This window comes from Callorhinchus milii, unplaced genomic scaffold, assembly GCF_018977255.1.
Source record: "Callorhinchus milii isolate IMCB2004 unplaced genomic scaffold, IMCB_Cmil_1.0 Scaffold12, whole genome shotgun sequence".
Taxonomy (NCBI): Eukaryota; Metazoa; Chordata; class Chondrichthyes; order Chimaeriformes; family Callorhinchidae; genus Callorhinchus; species Callorhinchus milii.
This window is the reverse complement of record NW_024704753.1, coordinates 15850068-15869578: the sequence shown is the minus strand read 5'-3', so window position 1 is coordinate 15869578 and position 19511 is coordinate 15850068. Positions and strand designations below refer to the sequence as shown.

At 44.2% G+C, this 19511-nt stretch overlaps 2 protein-coding genes across 3 annotated transcripts in view; both read left to right on the top strand.

Annotated features, from left to right (window-relative positions):
• uroc1 (urocanate hydratase 1) overlaps positions 1–3748 on the top strand; it is a 32785-nt gene extending 29037 nt beyond the window's left edge. The window contains exons 16-20 of one of the 2 annotated variants that reach the window (XM_007890373.2): positions 143–241; positions 1028–1127; positions 1920–2001; positions 2879–2978; positions 3451–3748. In XM_007890373.2, the coding sequence (XP_007888564.1) occupies positions 143–241; positions 1028–1127; positions 1920–2001; positions 2879–2978; positions 3451–3591 (522 nt within the window). In that variant the 3' untranslated portion in view covers positions 3592–3748. Of the gene's footprint in view, positions 1–142; positions 242–1027; positions 1128–1919; positions 2002–2878; positions 2979–3450 lie in introns of those variants that run through there. The other variant, XM_042339577.1, reaches the window with a different exon arrangement.
• A 4579-nt stretch (positions 3749–8327) lies between these two features.
• si:dkey-156n14.3 (zinc finger X-linked protein ZXDB) lies at positions 8328–18365 on the top strand. Its single transcript, XM_007890563.2, has 10 exons — positions 8328–10167; positions 10471–10623; positions 11125–11203; positions 11848–11978; positions 12324–12491; positions 13335–14032; positions 14586–14673; positions 15077–15225; positions 15821–15922; positions 16365–18365. Exons 1-10 carry the CDS (start codon positions 8328–8330, stop codon positions 16446–16448), a joined length of 3492 nt encoding a protein of 1163 aa, XP_007888754.2. The 3' UTR covers positions 16449–18365.
• Positions 18366–19511: the final 1146 nt, after the last annotated feature.

Genomic DNA, 19511 nt, shown 5'->3' with positions numbered 1-19511 from the left:
TTTCTGATCTTTTCTGCCAATGATTTTGAAGCTTGGTACCCCGACTGCAATTGTAATTGAAATCCCAGGCTTGGCAATGCAGCCCGACATCCCCGGGTTGATTTAACTCTTCCTTTTGCTCGTTTCCGTGTCTGTTCTCCAGGTGGTGGGATCCCAGGCTCGCATCCTGTACTCGGATCAGAAAGGACGTGTCTCAATAGCACTCGCAATAAACCGGGCGATTGGGGCAGGCAAAATCAAGGTATAATAAACTTAGCAACAGAACTGGGGCAGCTTGACAATAAATATTCCATAGCGGTGGCTCGGGACGGAATTTTAAACAAAAAACAAAGTTGTCGATTTGTTGGGGTTTGCTTGCACTCAGTGGGTGTATTTGTAGTTACGCAACAAAACAGGCACAGTCGAAGTTCACACGGTTTCTTATAAACATTCCTGCATTCCTAAAGCTACAGTTATACTACAAAGTCTGTACTGGTACACGATAAAATAGTGTTGGATCTACACAAACACTGCAGTATAACCGACGTGTATGTTTATGTTGTAACGTGTGTGTGTGTGTGCGCGCGTGTGTGTATGAGTGTCTATGAATCTGTGTATGAGTGCGTGAGTGTGTGTGTGTATGAGTGTGTGGGTGTTTATTGGCAGAGACGAATGCTTTTAGTCAAAAATTAAATTAAACGTACATTTCCCTGAAAGAAGCTGTTTTATTTCGGCCTGTTTTGGATTACGTCTTGAACATCAGGACTACCTGGAGCTTTGTTGCCGCCGATTGCTGGTAAAATGTAAGGCAAAGAATCGCAGATCATTTCTCATCGACCTAATTTTGAGGAGATTAAATCTGATTTCGATGCCACAAAATAGCCTGTCAATTCACTTAACAGTATATTCTGTGAAGCGCTTTGAGACGTCTCAAAGACCTGATAAGCCGCTATATCAAATGCAAGGGTTATTATTATTATTATTAAAGAGTTGAACAAGATGATAATGCCTGCGTCTGTCTGGTACGAATCACTTTGTCATCTTACAGGCTCCTGTGGTGATCAGCCGCGATCATCATGACGTCAGTGGAACGGACAGTCCCTTCCGAGAGACTTCCAATATTTACGATGGGTCTGCGTTTTGCGCAGGTGAGTCTACAGCTCAGAGAGTGAAACTTCAGCGTCTCTGTGAAGTGTCCCCGGTGGTTTAGTTTTTCCTCCCTGTTTTCTAACCCAACTGGTGAATCTTGCTGGAATGCAGTTTACGTGTGAGTTTAGACAGTGAATGTGGCAAGTCTCCGCTCTCTGTTGGCTGTAAGTGTGTCCTAAGTCAATAAGTTTGAGCAATCTGAACCAAGTTTCTGATGGGCAATTGCCCACTGACTGGCACAGATTTCCACAACATTGGCAAGTTGCATGCAAGAGACGGTGCTGGGTTGTGAGGCAGAAGTAAATTGAACTTAAAATAACAGCACATTTTTGTCTAATCAAACTGCAGACCATTCCTCTGCTGATGAATCATCCCTTTGTTCCACCGTTGAGTTCTGGCTCGTTCCTTTACCCTGATCGCTTTAACTGCGACCAACCGATCCATGGCTACATGCCCTCTACATGCCCCTCGATTGTGGGATAGTTAACAGGCTTCCAATGCCTTCAAATGTAAAGCAAAGCTCCTCCCTGTGTATATGGCACTGAACACTCAACCAAATCACAGACATTTGGTGCCCACCACCTGAGTATTCCAGTGAGAACGTCAGATGTCTGTGGCACTAACCAACTGGAACCCAGTGCCCGAAATCCCGCACGATCTTAGCCTTAAAACCATTGCCTTATAATTTAACATCTTGAATTCAGCCTTAACGTGAAAGGTGCTTTTCCCCAAATTTGGTTTTGTGTTGGTTCGAACGTTGGTGATGGCTGAGGCTCTCGTTCCCCTCTCAGATATGGCCGTGCAGAACTTTGTCGGTGATTCTTTCCGAGGAGCTACCTGGGTGGCTCTGCACAATGGTGGGGGTGTGGGCTGGTGAGTAGTGAGTGCTGTACTAGACTAGCTCTGCAGTGAGAGTTACTTCAGGAGTTAACCTGCGAGAGGACAAGAGGAGAGAGTTATTCCCACGTGGATAAAGTATGTTTTCTGACCACCAATGGGTAGAGAATTGTGGCGAGCCTTTCGCTGAGTTTCCTTCTCTATGATTCGTGAGTTCTTGGATCCCAAACTGTAAGAACATAAGCACGGGCTTGCCCTCGAGATCTCAGCGGGTAAAGCCACTTCCTAGAGTGAAACTGAGTCATGAAGGTCCAAGGTCCAATTCCTGATCTTCTCTGAGTAATTGGGAATTGTGGTGTCACAATGATCTCCTAACCTCTGTGTTAAGGAGGGGAAACAAAAGTCAGTCAGGGTCCTGCTCGTGCTGAAGGTCAATGTGTACAGCCTGGGTCTGCAGACCTGATGGGACTTGGTTGTGTTGATTGTCCTGGTGGCAATCAATATCAATGGCGGGACTCAGGCATGAATAGCAGCCACACGAGCAAAATCCGAGCAGACAATAGTGTCTGTGCAACAAAAACAGAAGGAGAAAGGGAGTCCATGGAAAGAAGGAGTGAGCAAGAGGGGGAAAAAAAAGGTTTGCTGATTCCTTCTTAGTGAGGAACAATGGACCTGATGTGTTGTCCGCTGGTTTCTCATTGAAAACTAATTCACCTGAGCGGAATATTGCATTTTATCCCAACATATACACGACTCGCGCTTGACATCGAGTATCCAATATCTGTCCAGACCCTCAAGGATTGGTGATGATGAGACCAGGACAAACAGTCAATGAGTCTGTAAGAGTCTCAATACTAACATGAATTAACCTCATAAAACAGGCTTTGTGACGTTGCTCTCTGTTGGTGTGCAGGGGGGAGGTGATTAACGGTGGCTTTGGCCTAGTCCTGGACGGCTCTATGAAATCTGAGGAGAGAGCTAAAATGATGCTGAATTGGGACGTTTCCAATGGGGTAAGTGTCAGGCTGCAACTGTGGTGTCATTGTCATTTCGTCCACAAAATATACAGTCGATTCACTTTGCAGTATATTTTGTCAAGAGCCTTGAGACATCTCGAAGATGTGATAAGATGCTATATCGGTGTAACTTGTTGTTGTTGTAAACAAGTACTCCTCAACACATCAGGAGAACTAAGGCTCTCCATGCTTCTCATTTCTTGGGGCCCTTTCAACGTTTACTAACACACAAAGCAACTGAGGCATAAAATGCCCTTGAAAGCCTAGTCCTGACTGGAAGTTGCGGTGAATAAAGTAATAATAATAATCCTTGCATTTGATATAGCCCCTTATCCCATCTTCGAGGTGTTTCAAAGTCCTTCATAGAATATACTGTAAAGTGGATTAACTGCATATTTTCTGGGCGAAACCTAAGGAATCTGTTTCCCAGAAGAATTACAAAGTCTTCTCTACGTACGTTGTACCTCAGGTGGCTCGACGCTCCTGGTCTGGCAATCCCAAGGCATATGAAACAATTTGCAGAACAATGAATGAACACAGCACGCTGAGAGTGACGCTGCCTTACAGAGTGGAAGACGAGAAGATCCTGGACAAAGCATTGGGAAAGTAATCGCTCGTCAAGCTCTCAATAAACACAACACTTCCAGGAACCACATAGCATAATTAATCGGTTGATGTCCAAACCTCAAAAATTCTGTGTATGAAATTAATGCAAAAATTCAGATGAATTAAACCTGCAAGAACTTGCAGCTAGTGTTTAAATGTAACTCGCTAAGATGACTGGAGAGGTGATTGCTGGCCAGAACCACTGGATTTCCAGGGCACTTATTTATTCAAGTAAATTGAGCTCCCGCTGTCTCAGTTGGTAAGAGAGGGTACTGTCCAGTTCGAAACAGATCATAGAGACTGGAAGGTTTCTCATGTTATCCCCTAGTCTATGCTGAGTTAGACCTGCAACTTCGTGTCAGCCTGGCTTCAGGGTAACTATTTCACCTCTGGCTTAGGAAAATACACATTCCCTACACTCTTCAGCATATCCAATGAGTCACTTTATGCAACGATTATTATTCCTATTCGTCGCCCCTTGCAACTAATCGGACAGTAAGAAAGAACTTGCATATTTATTCACCATACCGATTCAAAACGACTCAAAGGGAATCACGGGCAATCCTGTCAAGTGTAGTGACTGTTTTTGGTGAAGGATTGTGAGGAGAGTTGGGTGAGATGCCAAAGGGCTGCCAGCCAGCAAGACAGTGACTGGCAGCCCGACAAGAGTCACAGCAGAAAGATCATAAGGAAAAACATTTGAAAAACCTTTGCACCTTTGCAGCCAATGTACCTCACAAATCAATCCTTCGGGATTCAGTTCTGGGCAACGTTCTGTTGTGGACTACCCTCTGTGCAGCAAAACCGCAGGGAACCATCATTCGGCTGGAGTTGGGAAGCTCAAACGAAGGGGCGAGCAATGGCAACCATTTCCATCTGTCCGCACAAAAGCCAACTCCAAAGGAGTTAAGAGTGACGGGTCAAAAGCCAGTCAGGGGCCACAAGCAGAGGGCCTTTAATTGGCTCTCAACACTCCCAAGCTTCTCGTTTATTAAAAAAATCACATCAATGCATCAAGAGGCTAATCTAAATCAGGTACGAATGCTCGCATGTGTTCGCCAGATCAAGTGGGTCTGAACCAATTATTTGTTTGAAGCAAATTAAGGAACAGGTAGTGAGTGAGCCCTGCTCAGGCCCATTTTTCATATGGAATTCACGAATAGGTTTGAAACTGATCGTGCGTCCAACACACTCACATTGATAAAAATCTGGATTTCTTTAGAATGGGAATTATGTACAATACCATGTACATTTATATAACGCCTTCACCAGGATGTCGAAAGGACGTCTCACAGTGCTTCACAGAGTTGGCTGGGCACCAAAGCAGTGTGCATGTGGGGCAGGGGAAATAATTATAATCCTTGCATTTGATAGCACCTTACCATGTCTTTGGGACGTCTCAAAGCGCTTCACAGGATATACTGTAATGTGAATTGACTGTATATTCTGTGGGCGAAACGCAGCAGCAAATTGCGCACAGCAGCGTCCCACAAACAGTCATGGATTGAGTGATCAATTTTTTTTTGAAGGATATTTATTATCCCCAGAAAAACGATACACCAATCGACTAACAACCGGGTTCTACTTACTGCTAGATAAACCGAGGCGTGTGGAGTAAGGAAACTTGCCCAACATTTCGCCCTGCCAGAAATCGAACCCAGGTCTCTCGCTTGCGAGGCTCTAACCACTGAGCTACAGGACTCCAAAATGTCCAAAAATGTCTGAAAGATCAATTGAAGAGGTAAATCTTAAGGCAGAAGTGAAAAAAGAGGAGGCAATTCAGATGGACTTTGGGGGTTCTAGAGAGTGGGGGACAGAATTGCTGAAAGCTGGCATGCTGGTGGTGGGGCGGATTGGGCAGGGAGAATGAAGCAGGTTGGTGGAAGAACTGGATGGGTCGATAGGGTTATAGGAGGTCGCAGAGGTAGGGTTGGACAAGGCCATGAAGGGATTTGACGGAAAAGATCAGTACCTTTTGCAATCAGAGTGCATTGAACCCCATGATTTAATTGTCTGCCTTGACTACCTTGATGCAGAATATTAATGGGCTCTAATACTCAGCAATCCTTAACACAAGTCAGGGTGAACCCTGACAGGAGCTGTGGGTGTGACACACTGGCACAAGAAACTTCAGCAACTGAACACAGCTGACTACAGGGTCTCCCATCAGCCTCCCTCACACAAACAGCACAACGTTGCAAAAAGCAAATACTTTCTAAGCTTCTAGCATCACCTAGTGCGCTTGCTGTAAAACAGCACCAGCAGCTGGGCCCGGGAAAAGCTGGCAGATCTCCACCAGGTCAGCCAAGGGTGGTACGATACAAGTGACCTGGGCTAGGAATAGGTTAAATCAGACAGGATTTCGGCTACTGATTGGTAACTAGTTTCTCCTCGTGTCCCGGCCAACAATCTCCCAAATAAAATTGGTCATTTACACCATGAGTGTTCGTGGGACATTACGCAAAGTTGCCTGGTGCTGCATTTTACAGTAAATCATGCGCTTTGGGACGTCCTCCTGATGTGAAAGGCGCTGTAACCGAACATAAGGACGATAATTATTATCAGTGGGGCTCACCCGCAGGGGTGCAATAAAAGGTCTGTGGTTGCGGGGAAACAGAACACTACCATTGTAATGTCCAACCTTGAGCCCATTACTTGTAACAATCCCAACTGCAGCACTGCCCTGTTTACAGATTCCTACAATTCCTGGAGAGTCAGAAATTTCAAGGTAATCGGGTCTTCTGTGAAGTGTCTCCAACATCCATTCACGTACTTGCTTCAACGATCTTACTTTATTTAATTGCTTAAAGCAGCTTTAAGTCAAACAATGAACAGATTAAGCAGATGTGTTGGTTTGGGGGGAGGGCGTATTGAACTTTTCTTATTAAATTGATGGATTCCTTCCAATGGGAATATGTATTTTATTTATTTTTATCACCTGGTCGGCGCTGACTGACACTGGAGTAAATTCCACAAGCAACTGAGTCATCACGGACTGATGTCTTCCTCCCATTCTGACCCCAACTCCCAGCTCGGGTCCAACACCCCTGATTGTCCAGCGCCCTGGAACGTCTTTCCGACATGAAGAACGCTACTCACGTGTAATTTGTTGTCGTACTTTACCTGTTTTGGGCAGGGAGGAATCTCAGTCAAATCCTATCCGGTCCTCATCGGACATCTATCGGGGACCACTGGAGGGCAATCAAGCACAGAAGCTTTGGTAGATCTTGTTTCCTTCTCCCTAACTGTGTTGTACTGTAGTGACTATGGCTGAAGACACACAATAATGCCATGCATTGGCCATCCATTATACCACACAAATACACTTGCACACCCTGTGATTGAGAGTGTTCCATCCCGATAGATTTATTTGTCCTAAATACAGTTATTAAAACCAAATCTTAGAATACAATTTACATTTATATATGACCTCAACACTCAGGTCTTGATTGGACTTGAATATCTGGCACAAAAAGGGAACCAAACTCCCAGGAAACAGTTTCATCGATGAAAGAGTTTGATTTAAGAACGAGAGGAGATAGTGGAGATAGTGACATGTCACCTCCCCGGGAGTCCGTCAAGCATTTAGATTTAAAGACCTGGAATGCCCCCTTTTGGTGAAGAAGTACGAAAATCATTTTTAATCGATTAAACCAATTGGAATGAACGAAGCAATAAAAACAATCGTCGTATTTGATACAGCACCTCATCACGTCCTCGAGACGTCTCAAATCACGTCAAGTCATTTACTGCATCGTAGTTTTGTATTTGTAAGCAACGCGTCATAACCTGGACACATTTGTGGTTGGAATTAGACCGAAAGTCCCTCTTGTTCTGCTGCCCCGATACATCCCAAAATATTGTTCTGGGTTCACTTTCTTAATCCCATTTAGACGGATGAAATCAAATGGGCCGAAAGGGTCTCCTTCGTCTCGTCGTATTAATTCGCAACACATTCGCAACGCTTCGCAGAAAACTCCTGCGAAACCCTTTGAGATGCGTGGACCTGATACGATAAGGCGCCGGGTCAAATCCAAGCACTGTGACATGATTACTACTACTACCACTACTACTACTACTAATAATAATAATAAGAACCTTTGCATTTGACCCGGCGCCTCATCACGTCTCCGAGACGTCTCAAAGCGCTTCGCGGGATACACCGTAAAGTGAATCGACTGTATGTTTTGTGGGCGCAGTACGTTGGGACGTAAGCGCCGCTGGACGCCACCCAGGGCGAAGGGCCCCATATATATATATATATACACATATTTATTATTATCATCATATATGCGCGTGCAAGTTGTCGTCGTCGTTGTCCCCTGCTTCCCCCCCCCCCACCCCACCCCCCCCCCGCCCCGCCCCACCCCGCCCCGCAACCCCCCGCGCTCGGGTCCCGACCCGACCGCCCAACGCCTCGGGACGTCCTCCCGACGTGAAAGGCGCTCTCTCTCTCTCTCCCTCTCCCAAGTGGAATCTTGTTGTCGTCGTCGTCGTCGTGGTGGTGGGTGGTGGTGGTCGTCGTCGTCGTCGACACGGATTGAGCAGTGAGAGCGCACTGGTGGATCCGGTCCGGGTTTTCCCTCGTCGCCGCGCGCGCGGCGGGGACTCCGGCGCGGATCGGGACCGGGGGGGGGGGAACCTGCGGGATTGCGCGAGCGCGGCCGCGGCCCGCTCCGCGCCGGGTTTTGCGGCCGACACCCCCCCCCCCCCCTCCGGGCCGCTGCGGGGACACCAAAGATGGAAAGGCAGGGGCCGCGGCCACAACATGGCGGCGCCGCCCGCGGCCTCCCGACCCCCGCCCAGCCCGCGGCCGCAGCCTCCCGCCGCCCGCCGGGCCACCGCGCCCCCCGGGCAGGGCGGGGCGGCGCGGGGGGCCCCGGCCTCGACCCCGACTCCGACTGCTCCGCCCGGCCCGGCCTCGGCCTCTTCGCGGAGGCGCCTCAGCCGGAGCCGGAGGAGGAGGAAGTGGAGGAGGCGTCGAGAGGCTCCGGCCTCCGGGGGCCTGAGCTCCGCGGGCAGCGGCGGGAGGGCGGCGAGGAGCCCGGCGGCCAAGGCCAGAGCCAGGGCCTCGGGTACAGCGCCGGCCCGAGTGCGGGCGGCCCGAGGAAAGCCGAGGAGAGTCAGGAGTTCTTTGTGCTGTTTAACATCGTCGGGGACCCGGACGTGGACTTCTCCCTGAAGGGAACCTGCTCCTCCGACGAGGGACCCGGACCCGGAACCGCCGCCAAAGCCGCCGTCGCCTCCTCCTCCGTCTCCGCCGCCGCCGCCGACTACCCGGATCCCGGCAGCGGAGCCGCGGACAAGATCTACTACTTCGGCCCTTTTTCCGACGAGAGCGGTCTGGAGAAGCTGGAGGAGGCCGAGGAGAAGCCTCGGGCTCGATTCGGGGCCGCCCGCCGCTCGGACGGCCAGAGCGTCGGCTTGCTGTGCTGCGCGCCCGAGGCCGAGACCGAGGCCGAGCCCGAGCCTCGGGGACAGGCCCTCCCGGGGCCGGAGTATCGGCCGCCGGCGGACGCGAACTGCCAGGCCGGGGCGGAGGACGGCCTGACGGGAGGCCCCGGCAGCCCGGAGGCAGCGGCTGACCTGGCGGGTCAGGGCACGTTTGCGGGCACCATCACCATCAACAACAAGAACCTGATCGTCAGGATCGAGAACGGGGTCCTGACCTTGGCCGCCCCGGGGGGAGACGACGGGGACGACCGGGGAGACGGCTGCCACGTCAAAGGAGAAGGCAGCAACGGTGTCGCCAAAGGCGCTGGCGGTGCCCTTTCACTCTCCGGCGGCATCAACAACAACAACAACAGCAGCAGCAGCAGCAGCAGCGACGACAACAACAACAACAACAACAACATGGTCGTGGTTCACTACCACAACTCGGAGAAGCCCCCCGAATGCCACAGGGCGTGCGCGTCCGCGGCGGAGGGCGGCGGCTCGGCCGAGCTCCGAGCCAGCGAGCCCGGGCTGACGGCGGTAGACGGGGAGCCGTCGGCCTACCCGGACCCTCGCTCGGCGTCGGCCTCCGGCGGGGCGTCCCGCAAGGATTTCGAGGGCGGCCCCCTGAGCAGCGGCGCCGGAAGCAGTATCGGTATCTGCCCCGAATCGGGAACGGCGTCGTTCGGGAACTTCATCATAACAGAAAGCGGGGACGTTCTGATGAAGCTGTCGGAAAACCTCGGCATCGGGAAGAAGGGACCCGGTGAGATGTATCACTGTCCGGAACAGAGCTGCGACGAGGTGTTTGACAAGAAACACAAACTTAAAGTGCACCTCTTATCGCACACCGAGAGGCCGTTTAAATGCACCATCGAGGGTTGCGAGTGGTCGTTCACTACGTCTTACAAACTAAAAAGACACCAGCAATCCCACGTCAAACTGAGACCTTTCACCTGTGAGGTGGCGGGTTGTGGGAAGAAGTTCACCACTGTTTACAATCTGAAGGCGCACACCAAGGCGCACGTGCAGGAGAATTCCTTCGTGTGCGAGGTGTGTTCTGAACCCTTTTCCACAGCCGTCAAACTCAGTAGTCATCAGAGAACACATTTTGAACCACAGCGGCCGTATAAGTGTGATTTCCCTGGTGAGTTGGAATAAAGAAACAAAACCTGATTTGTGTGGATCGTTTATTGGTAATAATACTTATCCTTGATATAGCACGTCGTTGAGACGTCTCAAAGTGCTTCACAGATTGTATTGTAAAGTGACTGTAATTTGTGGGCTCGAGGTGTGCAATGGGACTCAAGCATGTGAGAAGCTTCAGAAATAGAGCTGAGATTATTTGCTACGATAAAAAGATGAACCAAAGATGTTCCAATTCTGAAATAAATGTCAGTAAATCTTGATGTCAGTCTTATCAATTTTTTTTGTTTTGTTTTCATCGCAGGCTGTGAGAAAACATTTATTACCATCAGCGCCTTAGGCTCCCATAACCGTTCTCATTTTAGGGAACAGGAACATTTCACCTGCTCTTTCCCTGGCTGTGACAAACGTTATGACAAAGCCTGCCGTCTAAAGATTCACATGAGAAGCCACACAGGTAGGTTTACTCAGTTTTCTTCTCAGAATGTTTTGGAATATTTTACTAAGCTGAGTTCTGGTTTGGTTTATCACAGTTTCAGATTTAACTGGGCAGCAGTCGATTTAGTTTTCCATTCACCTTGACTGGAATTGCATTTATTTAAACAGTATAAAAGTGCACCGAAGAAAGAAATTATACATTGAGAATGGAAATGATACTTTATATGTGACTATGGTGTTGTGATATTGTTTCCTATTATTTCTTAATTGTTTCTTGGTACAATTATGCTAAATATGTCTGGTGACGGCACTGTCAAATGTGTTCCATTTAACAAGATATCTATCAAAACTTTGTTTACTATTCTCAAGACATAGAGTACTTTAGGGAGTATTTTCGAAACACCGTATCACCAATCTTTTTGTGGGTTGGAGTGAAAGTTTTGTTTTTCAATGACTTGTTCAAAGTTTTTCTGTTCAAGTTAAACAGCATTGAGGTTTGAAAATATTTTTTGTTGCTCAGGTGAAAGGCCTTTTATATGTGACTTTGATGGCTGTGGCTGGTCTTTCACATGTATGTCAAAATTACTGCGCCACAAAAGGTAAGGTTTGCCAAATTTATTCTCTATTTGTAGGGTTCCAATCAGAGCACTTCACCCCCTTTGCTCAGAGACTACGAGACGCAGCCAGCTAAAACATTATTCTGAAAAAGTGCCATTTTCCTTTACATAAGAAGTTAAACCGAAGCCAAGAAATCAACAACAACTACTTGTATTTGCAGAGCGCCCTTCACGCCAGACGGTCACTCAGAGCGCTTAAATCAAGCTTATTAATTTTCCATAGTGCCCTGAATCCTCTGACGGCAGTGGAGATACTAATCATTTAGGTCAGCCTTCTCCAAATTCTTAGTTGGTACAAAGTGCCCATAATTCCTAAGTTGGCAATCACAATTGAATAGGCTGCAAGGATAGTTAGTGATAAGAAAGAATTTGCAGCAGTACAGTACTGATCTTCCAGAGTTGAAGTTAAGACCGTTTGAAGCATATAAGTTGTGCTTCATCTGTCTGGATATCCTTCATCTTGATGAGTACAAACGTACAACCCATAAAAATGTATTTTTGTGTGAATATTTTCTTTTAAGGTGCATGTGTTTTCATATATTCAACTTTTTGTTTCATTGGGATTATTTTTCCCCCCCAGAAATTGTGCCTAATGCCTCTATAACCCCCCCTATTTTGTTGCTTAGGACACACGAAGACGATAGGCGATTTGTTTGCCTGGTGGATGATTGTGGAAAATCTTTCACGAGAGCAGAACACCTGAAAGGGCACAGCATCACTCATCTGGGTACCAGACCATTTGTTTGTCCTGTAGAAGGTATACACGGTTTATTACTCAATAATTTGAGCTATTTGGAGAACAGATACTTTAGCTTGAAATGCTCCTGAATTTATTTCATCATTATGCACTTTGTAGATTTACAGAAATGATCTAATTTTTTTTGCAAACAACCCCTGCCACATTCTGGTGGTACATGATATTTCTCCGGCCTCTGTACGCTCCTTTTACTTAAACACACAACACACTTACAGATGTCTTCTTCGTATTACTGGATATTTCAAAAATTTGGATGGGAATTTGTTTTGATTAACGTACGAATGTGCAGAAAGTTTTTCGGGAAGCAAATTCCTCGAAGGTGACACTGTCTTTCTTTGTGTTCAGGTTGTGAAGCTAAATTCTCAGCACGAAGCAGTTTGTATATTCATGCCAAGAAACATTTAGAGGAGGATTACAAGAAAACACGCTGTCCCCTCACAAACTGTAACAAGGTCTTCAACTCAAAGCACAGCATAAAAACCCACATGATGAAGCAGCACAATATCAGCCCCGGTATAGTATTATAACCATTTGGTATTTAATTAATTTGGGATTATCAAGTAGGTAACAGCAGTTTCAACAATTTACATTTATTTAGTGCCATCCATCTAAAAGACCCATTGCCAGGTGTTTTACAGAATGAAATCAACTGAATGCTGTGATGGCACACACCAGCTAATTTTCCCAGCCAATTTCCTTCAAACAATCTTACCTAAAACATTCTCATCAGGCTCAGCAAACAAGGTTCAGTGCATGTCTGGGGATGCATGGACAAATCCCTGGCTTTATGCTGACGGGTTGAAACCACATGACCACATTGGCTAATGTCAGAGATTGATTCTAGCAAAAATATAATCTAGCTCAGTCATATCAGGATGAAATGTGGTAAAAATTGGATTTAGGAGAAAAAAAAACTTATGACAAGTCAAGAATGGATGTTGCATGAAGCTCAAGGTACCAATGGGGAGTCCAGGGAGAGAGGGAAGTGCTTGCACTATGTGATGACTGTAACAGTACTGGTGGGGCAACCTTTTAGCGAGTACTGTCTAATTTTCTTTTGGGCGATGACCTGAGGTCTTGACTTCAGTGTTTTTGTGTTCATAATGATGTAAATTAGTGTGGATATCTGTACTTCTGAATTGTTCAGACAAAATATAATGATCTACGTATAATTAAGAATATAAAGTATACAATTAATGAAATTAAGTATATATAAATTCTGAAGCTTTTAGAATCTGAAAAGACCACAGAATTCACGTTTGCTTTTGATTTCTTTTGACACTGAAGTTAGAAAATAGAATGATGAGATAAATCTTCGATCACTCTGCTGATATTGGTTTTTCTTTTAAATTTCAGATCTGTTCTCTCAGTTGGAAATGACTGGTTCCTTAACCCCAAGCAATGAACTGACCAGTTCAAGTCAGGGTGACCTCAGCAGCCTGGACATTGCTTCTCTGTTTAGTGGTGTACCTGTTAACCCTGTTGGTATCTCGTCAGACATGTCACTAGTGAGCTCAGGAATTCTAACAATTGATGCTGCTTCTGTAGGCTCTACACTTGGTGGAACAGTATCTGTTAATAACAGCAGCATGGGACAGACTATAGACCCTCTCATTGTCGCTGCCACAGATATGTCGCATGCCATAGACAGCACTCTGGGGCTCACTAATGGTGGCCCAGTACTGCAACACAGCACTTTAAGTTTGGATGGCGTTCAGACAGTTAATACAGAGGCATTGGGATCCTTGGCCTCCCTGTCAATAAGGACTCCAAGCAGTTGTCAGGACCTGCACAGCCTGTCGTCGGGCAGTGCTTTAACCGTCGACACGGCCACCCTTACTCCTTCGAGCAGTTTGGGGAACAGCCACGTTCCAGAGCTACTGACTCCAACGAAAGTAGACAGACACGTGCTGAACGTTTCCGATGTGATGAGCCAGCAAGAGGGTAGCAAGGTGGTGACGCAGTTTGTCTTCTCAAATTTAAACACCCCAACTGGTAGCTTCAGTGCACAGAAAGAGCTGGAATTGAACATGGTGTCTGGCTGTTCGTTTTTGGTAGGTATTGGATGATTTAGAGTTTAAACTTGTATTTTCTTGTTCCTATTTCAGGACTATAAGTAATAGAAATGCAAGTTTTAGACATGGAGGTGGGGGAATTGGATATCAGTTGGTTATTACAGTGGTCTTTTATCTGTAAATACCTGGGTTTATCAATTGATGGCATAAATGACTTTAAATTTAAATTGATGGCATAAATGACTCCTCTGCAAGTTGAAGCAATGCTATCTGAATTGAGTTTAGGCTATAGGAGAACCATTTGTAATCCGACAGCTGCTATTGTCAACTAAAGGGGCAGAAGCATTTTTGAGGTGACAAATTAGAGATGTTATTGATGCCGTAGGGATTTTCTCTTAAAAGATCTCTCTTAACTAGCCAAAGTACCAGGCCTGAGCGTGCTCAGGGTATATGCTATGTGCATAAAGTACAATAGCCCAAAGTTCACTTTTTAAAGCAAATTTCAATATGAACCATTTTTTCATATCTGACACTTGGTGTAGTTATGTTTATATGTTTGTTTTGCATTGCTAATTTACAAAATGTTACCTAGGAAAGTGGGGGATCAGCAAGGACGGACTATAGAGCTATTCAGCTTGCTAAGAAAAGGAAACAGAAAACAGGAAACAGTCTGGGTCCAGGTAAGGCTACTGAGATGCATGAATGATTGTTGTGCTTTTTAAAAGGTAATGAGACAAAATCTTCACTGTAACTTTGTAAGTTTTTTGGACTGAATTTTTCTCTGTTATTACTATCCCTTGCCTTTGTTCATGACAGCAAGTTGGTGACCTGTTTTTAGCTATCCACCAATGCCACTCTTGTCTTGTACATAAGAAAGACTAACCCAGGATGACTTGTGCTTCATTCTTTCCCAATTCCTTTTTGTGGTAAAATACAAATTGCTTGCTCTCATTGCAGTTAACAACAGTGTGTGGAGAATCACAGTAGCTCTTCTACATCTGCGAATTCATGACAGTGTGGCGACACACAAACCACGTATTGCCTTTAAGTTTCATGAAACATTTCCCTTTTCCTGTCTTGTAGGGAATTGTAGCTGTACCCAAAGGAAAAAAACTAGCAAGGTAACCTCTGCAAGTCATAGTCGCTTTGGTAATGTTATAATGCCGACTGGCGGACTGACAATCCGGGACCCAACCACTGGGACACATTATGTCCAGACCCAACTATTGCAGGTATGGCTTTTACCTCAAATGTACATCATGTAGGAATGTGCTGTTGAAAGATTAAAGTTCCTGCTTTTAAAAGCCTGCTTTCCAGAGAATTGTAAACGTAAAAGGATCGATGACCAGTTTTCCTTTCTGTAGACCTACAGAAGCTGATGGCACAGTTACCTCCTCCATATAAACGCCAGTTAAAATATTTTATTACAACTCTTTCAAGGCTGCAGAGAATCCTGATGTACTAATTCTCATAATTGCCTATTGTCGCTGATGTCCACAAATAAGGTTTTTTAATGGGGATTTGGCTTCTAATATTTTTTAAAAAATATTAGCACAGGTAGCCTTTACTTTTAAATTGCATTAGTAGACTCTAAAACTGGATAGCTTTTACGGTATTTATCTGGTTTGCCAGCACTGGTATGCATTCCACATGGCAATATTCCTGGGTGAGGACTCCACTTTACAATGGGAGAGGACTCGCGGAAGATGGGAAATTAAGCAACTTTACAAGCAGTTAAGCCTAAAATAGAAGCACTAACACAATTTACAAATGTTTCAAGAATATATTAGGAATATTGAGAATATATTATTGTTTCTCTTTTAAAAGGATGATCCGTCAGGAGATGGGGATCTTGCCTTCCAGCTTACTACACAATCATCAACATCCCATTCACAGCTCACGGCTGACCTCCCCGTCAATATCCTTCAGGTAATAAATACCATGGGAATCTCTGAGCTTTTAATAATCAATTGCACATCAAACATTGCCAGCCAGACTTCTACCATTATTGTTAAACACAAGCTCTGCTTTCCCCAGTTTCCTTTCATGGGTCTGAAGAGTTTATAAAAAATGAAAAACAGAATTCTATTTTTCAATAAACTTTACATTAATTTAAGGTGGAGAGTTCTTTCATTTAAACTGCCCTAATTTTGCTGTCAGTTTGATTGGTACTTATAATCTCCTGTTATCTTGCTATTCATTGTCTGACCAAAAGTCCAGATAAACAATTTATTAGAATTGAATCCATTTGTACCCGTCTCCTGTGAATTATTTGACAATTACATTGAATGTTACCAATAGAATCTTTATTCACTGAGGTGAGATTTGGGATATATATATTTTCATGACTTGATGCATTATCTCTTTACAGGAATCTCATCCATCAACTGAAGATGATGGTGGCAGCAGCTCCCAGTTCACTAGCAGCACTATAAACCTACAGGACTTGGAGTAATGGATCAAAAAAAAATGCACTTGAATGAACTTGTACTGTCCACAGGGCTCATCCAGAATAGGAAGTGTGAGGAGAGTTCATGCTTCAGCAATCCATTAATGGTTAGATAATCTTCAGATTGTGTTTAGCATCATCTATGTCAGTCAGAAAACGGTTTTCTTACAGGGCATGTGGCTGAAATTCAGCAACTGGGGAATGTACAGTTTGAATAATAACAAAGCCTTTGATGAGATTTTGATATTGTTTAACTTAATAAATAAGATGGCAGTTGCAGAGATTGCCGTAGCAAATGTAGAAAATATCAATTCAGAGATTAAGTATTATTCGCCATCGGGTTAAAAACGTGCTGTTTCAAATTGAAGATTGCTGGGACAATGGGAAGGGCCAATGTTTTTCCTCATGAAGATGAAGTGCATATTACTGCATACATATTGTTGCAAATTCATCATATGCATTCACTGAAACTTTCTCAGAATACATTTGATCTGAAACTTTCTCTGAATAAAGTTGTTGATTTTGTGATCAAACCAACCGCAGCTCTAACAGTAATTACCTCTATAGGCCTGGCAGCTCGTAGAACACTTGTGGCTCACAATAATGAATGCAAATTCTAACTCACTATCGGTTGTTTGAATGCCCCAGCCCATTGGCTTTAAAATAAGTGCTACAAAAAGTCAACTGAACGTCAATTGCATCTTGAGAAGATTTTTAATGAAGGCTGAGGATGAACGGCCAAAATCTGGCATCTGGTGTAAAGCCAGTTTTAGTTACAGAAGCTTAACTGCAGGTATGCAGACCTGAAGTGAAACTTCTGTAACTAAAATTGCTGCCCACATCGTGGAGAAATGCAGTCCATTGCAGCTAACGTTAACAGTCACAGCACGTTCATCATGCAGACTGTTCAATAGTTAGATTAGGGATTTTGAAAGAAGGAATCTGCATGAACTCCGTGTTCAATTTGTAGTCCTTTAAATGGAGTCAAAATGACAAGATTAGTGCAGTATTCTAACCTTATATATCTTGAGTTATTTTGACAGGCTTTCCACTGGATGGCTTCGGATCCACTTTTAGAGTAGGTAGATTGAAGGTGAAATAATCCTTTCATTTGCATTTGGTATGCTAAATAAACATGGTTACTAGCTGGTGAGTCAGGGTTCTGATAGGTTATTTGAAGACTAATTAAACACACGTATGTTTGATTGCTGCCATTTCTGCAACAAACGATGAAAGCAAAATTTTCTTCAAATGATCCAATAATAGCAAATCTCACCTGGTCCTTTCTTACGAAAGTTTAAATATTGTATATTTAAAAATGTGATTTTATATTAAACAGTATGTATATTTTATTTATTTGTTTTGTACACCTCAAAAAAGAATATGGGGGGAGGGGGGAGAAAATTGCTTTGTGAAGAGAATTTGACTTAGCAGATATTGATGGCATTTGTAAGTTTCTATTTGGAAGGTACATATTGACAATGTAATCCTTTATGCTAAATGTAAAACTGATGGAACAACTTTTTCTAAATATTGTGTACTTGCTAAAATATTAAATAACTTTGATGAGGAAGAATGGGTTGTTTAAACTTTTCACAATTTAAATGGATAAGGAAATAGAAATAATCTGTCAATGGATAATCGAGGGTTCTTTATTCTAGCTGTAAAGACCACTGGAGTTTCAACTAAATTTCTTCCCTCCTGTTTGGCTGTACATTCTGTAAATTACCACCAATATTGAAGTTTTTAACAATAACATTGAAGAAACAAATCTGGAAACTGAGTGGTCATCGCCAATAAGGATTATTATAAGTTCGACCTCACCTTGTTGGGGAAGGGCACAGGGTTATAACAACTGCAGTTTTGGTTTGCAAATGTACTTACGAACAACATTAAATGTGCCGCTCCAGTTTTGTTTTCCTACATAGTCTCAAGTGTTTGTTCTTTAATAATTTTTTTTATCAATTCTTGGACCATCTATGGTCGAGGTATCAAATGTAAATTGAGGGACTGCTAATAGCCACTCCATTACAGTGAAATGTGGAAACTAGTTTAACACCATGTTATGCAGTGGCAGTCTGTTCAGGCCTATTGATAACTTGACTTATCAGAGTATACAGTTTAATGTTTGGGATTTAACTGTTGATGTGAAGGTACTTCAAGATTGATGTGAAATTATAAGATATATGAACTGCATTGCTTAAGCGGTGTTCAGGACATGTAACATTAGTAGCGTTAGTTTCACATTAAGACTTGTTAGTTGCAGCCTATTGATATCCACAAAGGAACAAGATTAGGCAGAAACCCATTGAAGGGGAAATTGCTACACTTTGAAATAATTAGTGAAGTTAACTTGAAATCAAAATGGATTGTTCTTCCAGTTGCAAGTAAAACCAATGTTTAGTGACAACTTAAACTATGCAGACCTAGAAGGTCCCAGGGGTGATCCTTGGTCTAAAGCTTTGAGACATCTCAACGACATAATAAGGTGCTATATCAATTGCAAGGATTGGTTTTGGATCCCCTGGGTCAGGTTAGGAAACATTGACAAGTTTTCCAGCTCCTCATCCCTATGTAAAAGTGCAGTGTGATGACATGTTAAGTAAGCTCAGTATCTAGCTGGGTAAACATAGATGATAATTTGTTGTTGGGTGGACAATTCATCTGCATGAGGTGATGATTGGACTGTATTCAAGAGGTGAATGTTTGTCATTTGCCATCTACATGTTTCCACAGATTCCCAGCAGAAAGCTTCAAAGCTAATTGCTCTGATATTGCTCTTAAATTTTTGTTGTAGAGTGTAGGCTTACTAGAAATAGAGGTGATGGTAATGAATTGGACCAATAGGCTTATATGTAGCACCAACAGTTAAGAACCTGCGGTTGTGCTGCTATTACGGTGAAAAATGTTCCTTTTCATGGGTTCCCCAATGTTTTGCTTGGTGCCTGCAGAATGGAGGATGCCTTTGATTTGAAGATTAAAACCAACTCTATTGGTTAGGTGATTTTATGAAATTTTCCAGCACTTAAGATACATGTGGTTCTGAGAATTATTGCTAGTTTATTACAG

Bases quoted from the DNA above. Each gene is read 5' to 3' on its own strand.
- si:dkey-156n14.3 (XM_007890563.2), top strand. From the start codon at position 8,328: ATGGAAAGGCAGGGGCCGCGGCCACAACATGGCGGCGCCGCCCGCGGC. The intron at 11,204-11,847 runs GTAAGGTTTGCC...TTTGTTGCTTAG, and splicing joins AAATTACTGCGCCACAAAAG to GACACACGAAGACGATAGGC. The intron at 14,674-15,076 runs GTAAGGCTACTG...CCTGTCTTGTAG, and splicing joins AGGAAACAGTCTGGGTCCAG to GGAATTGTAGCTGTACCCAA.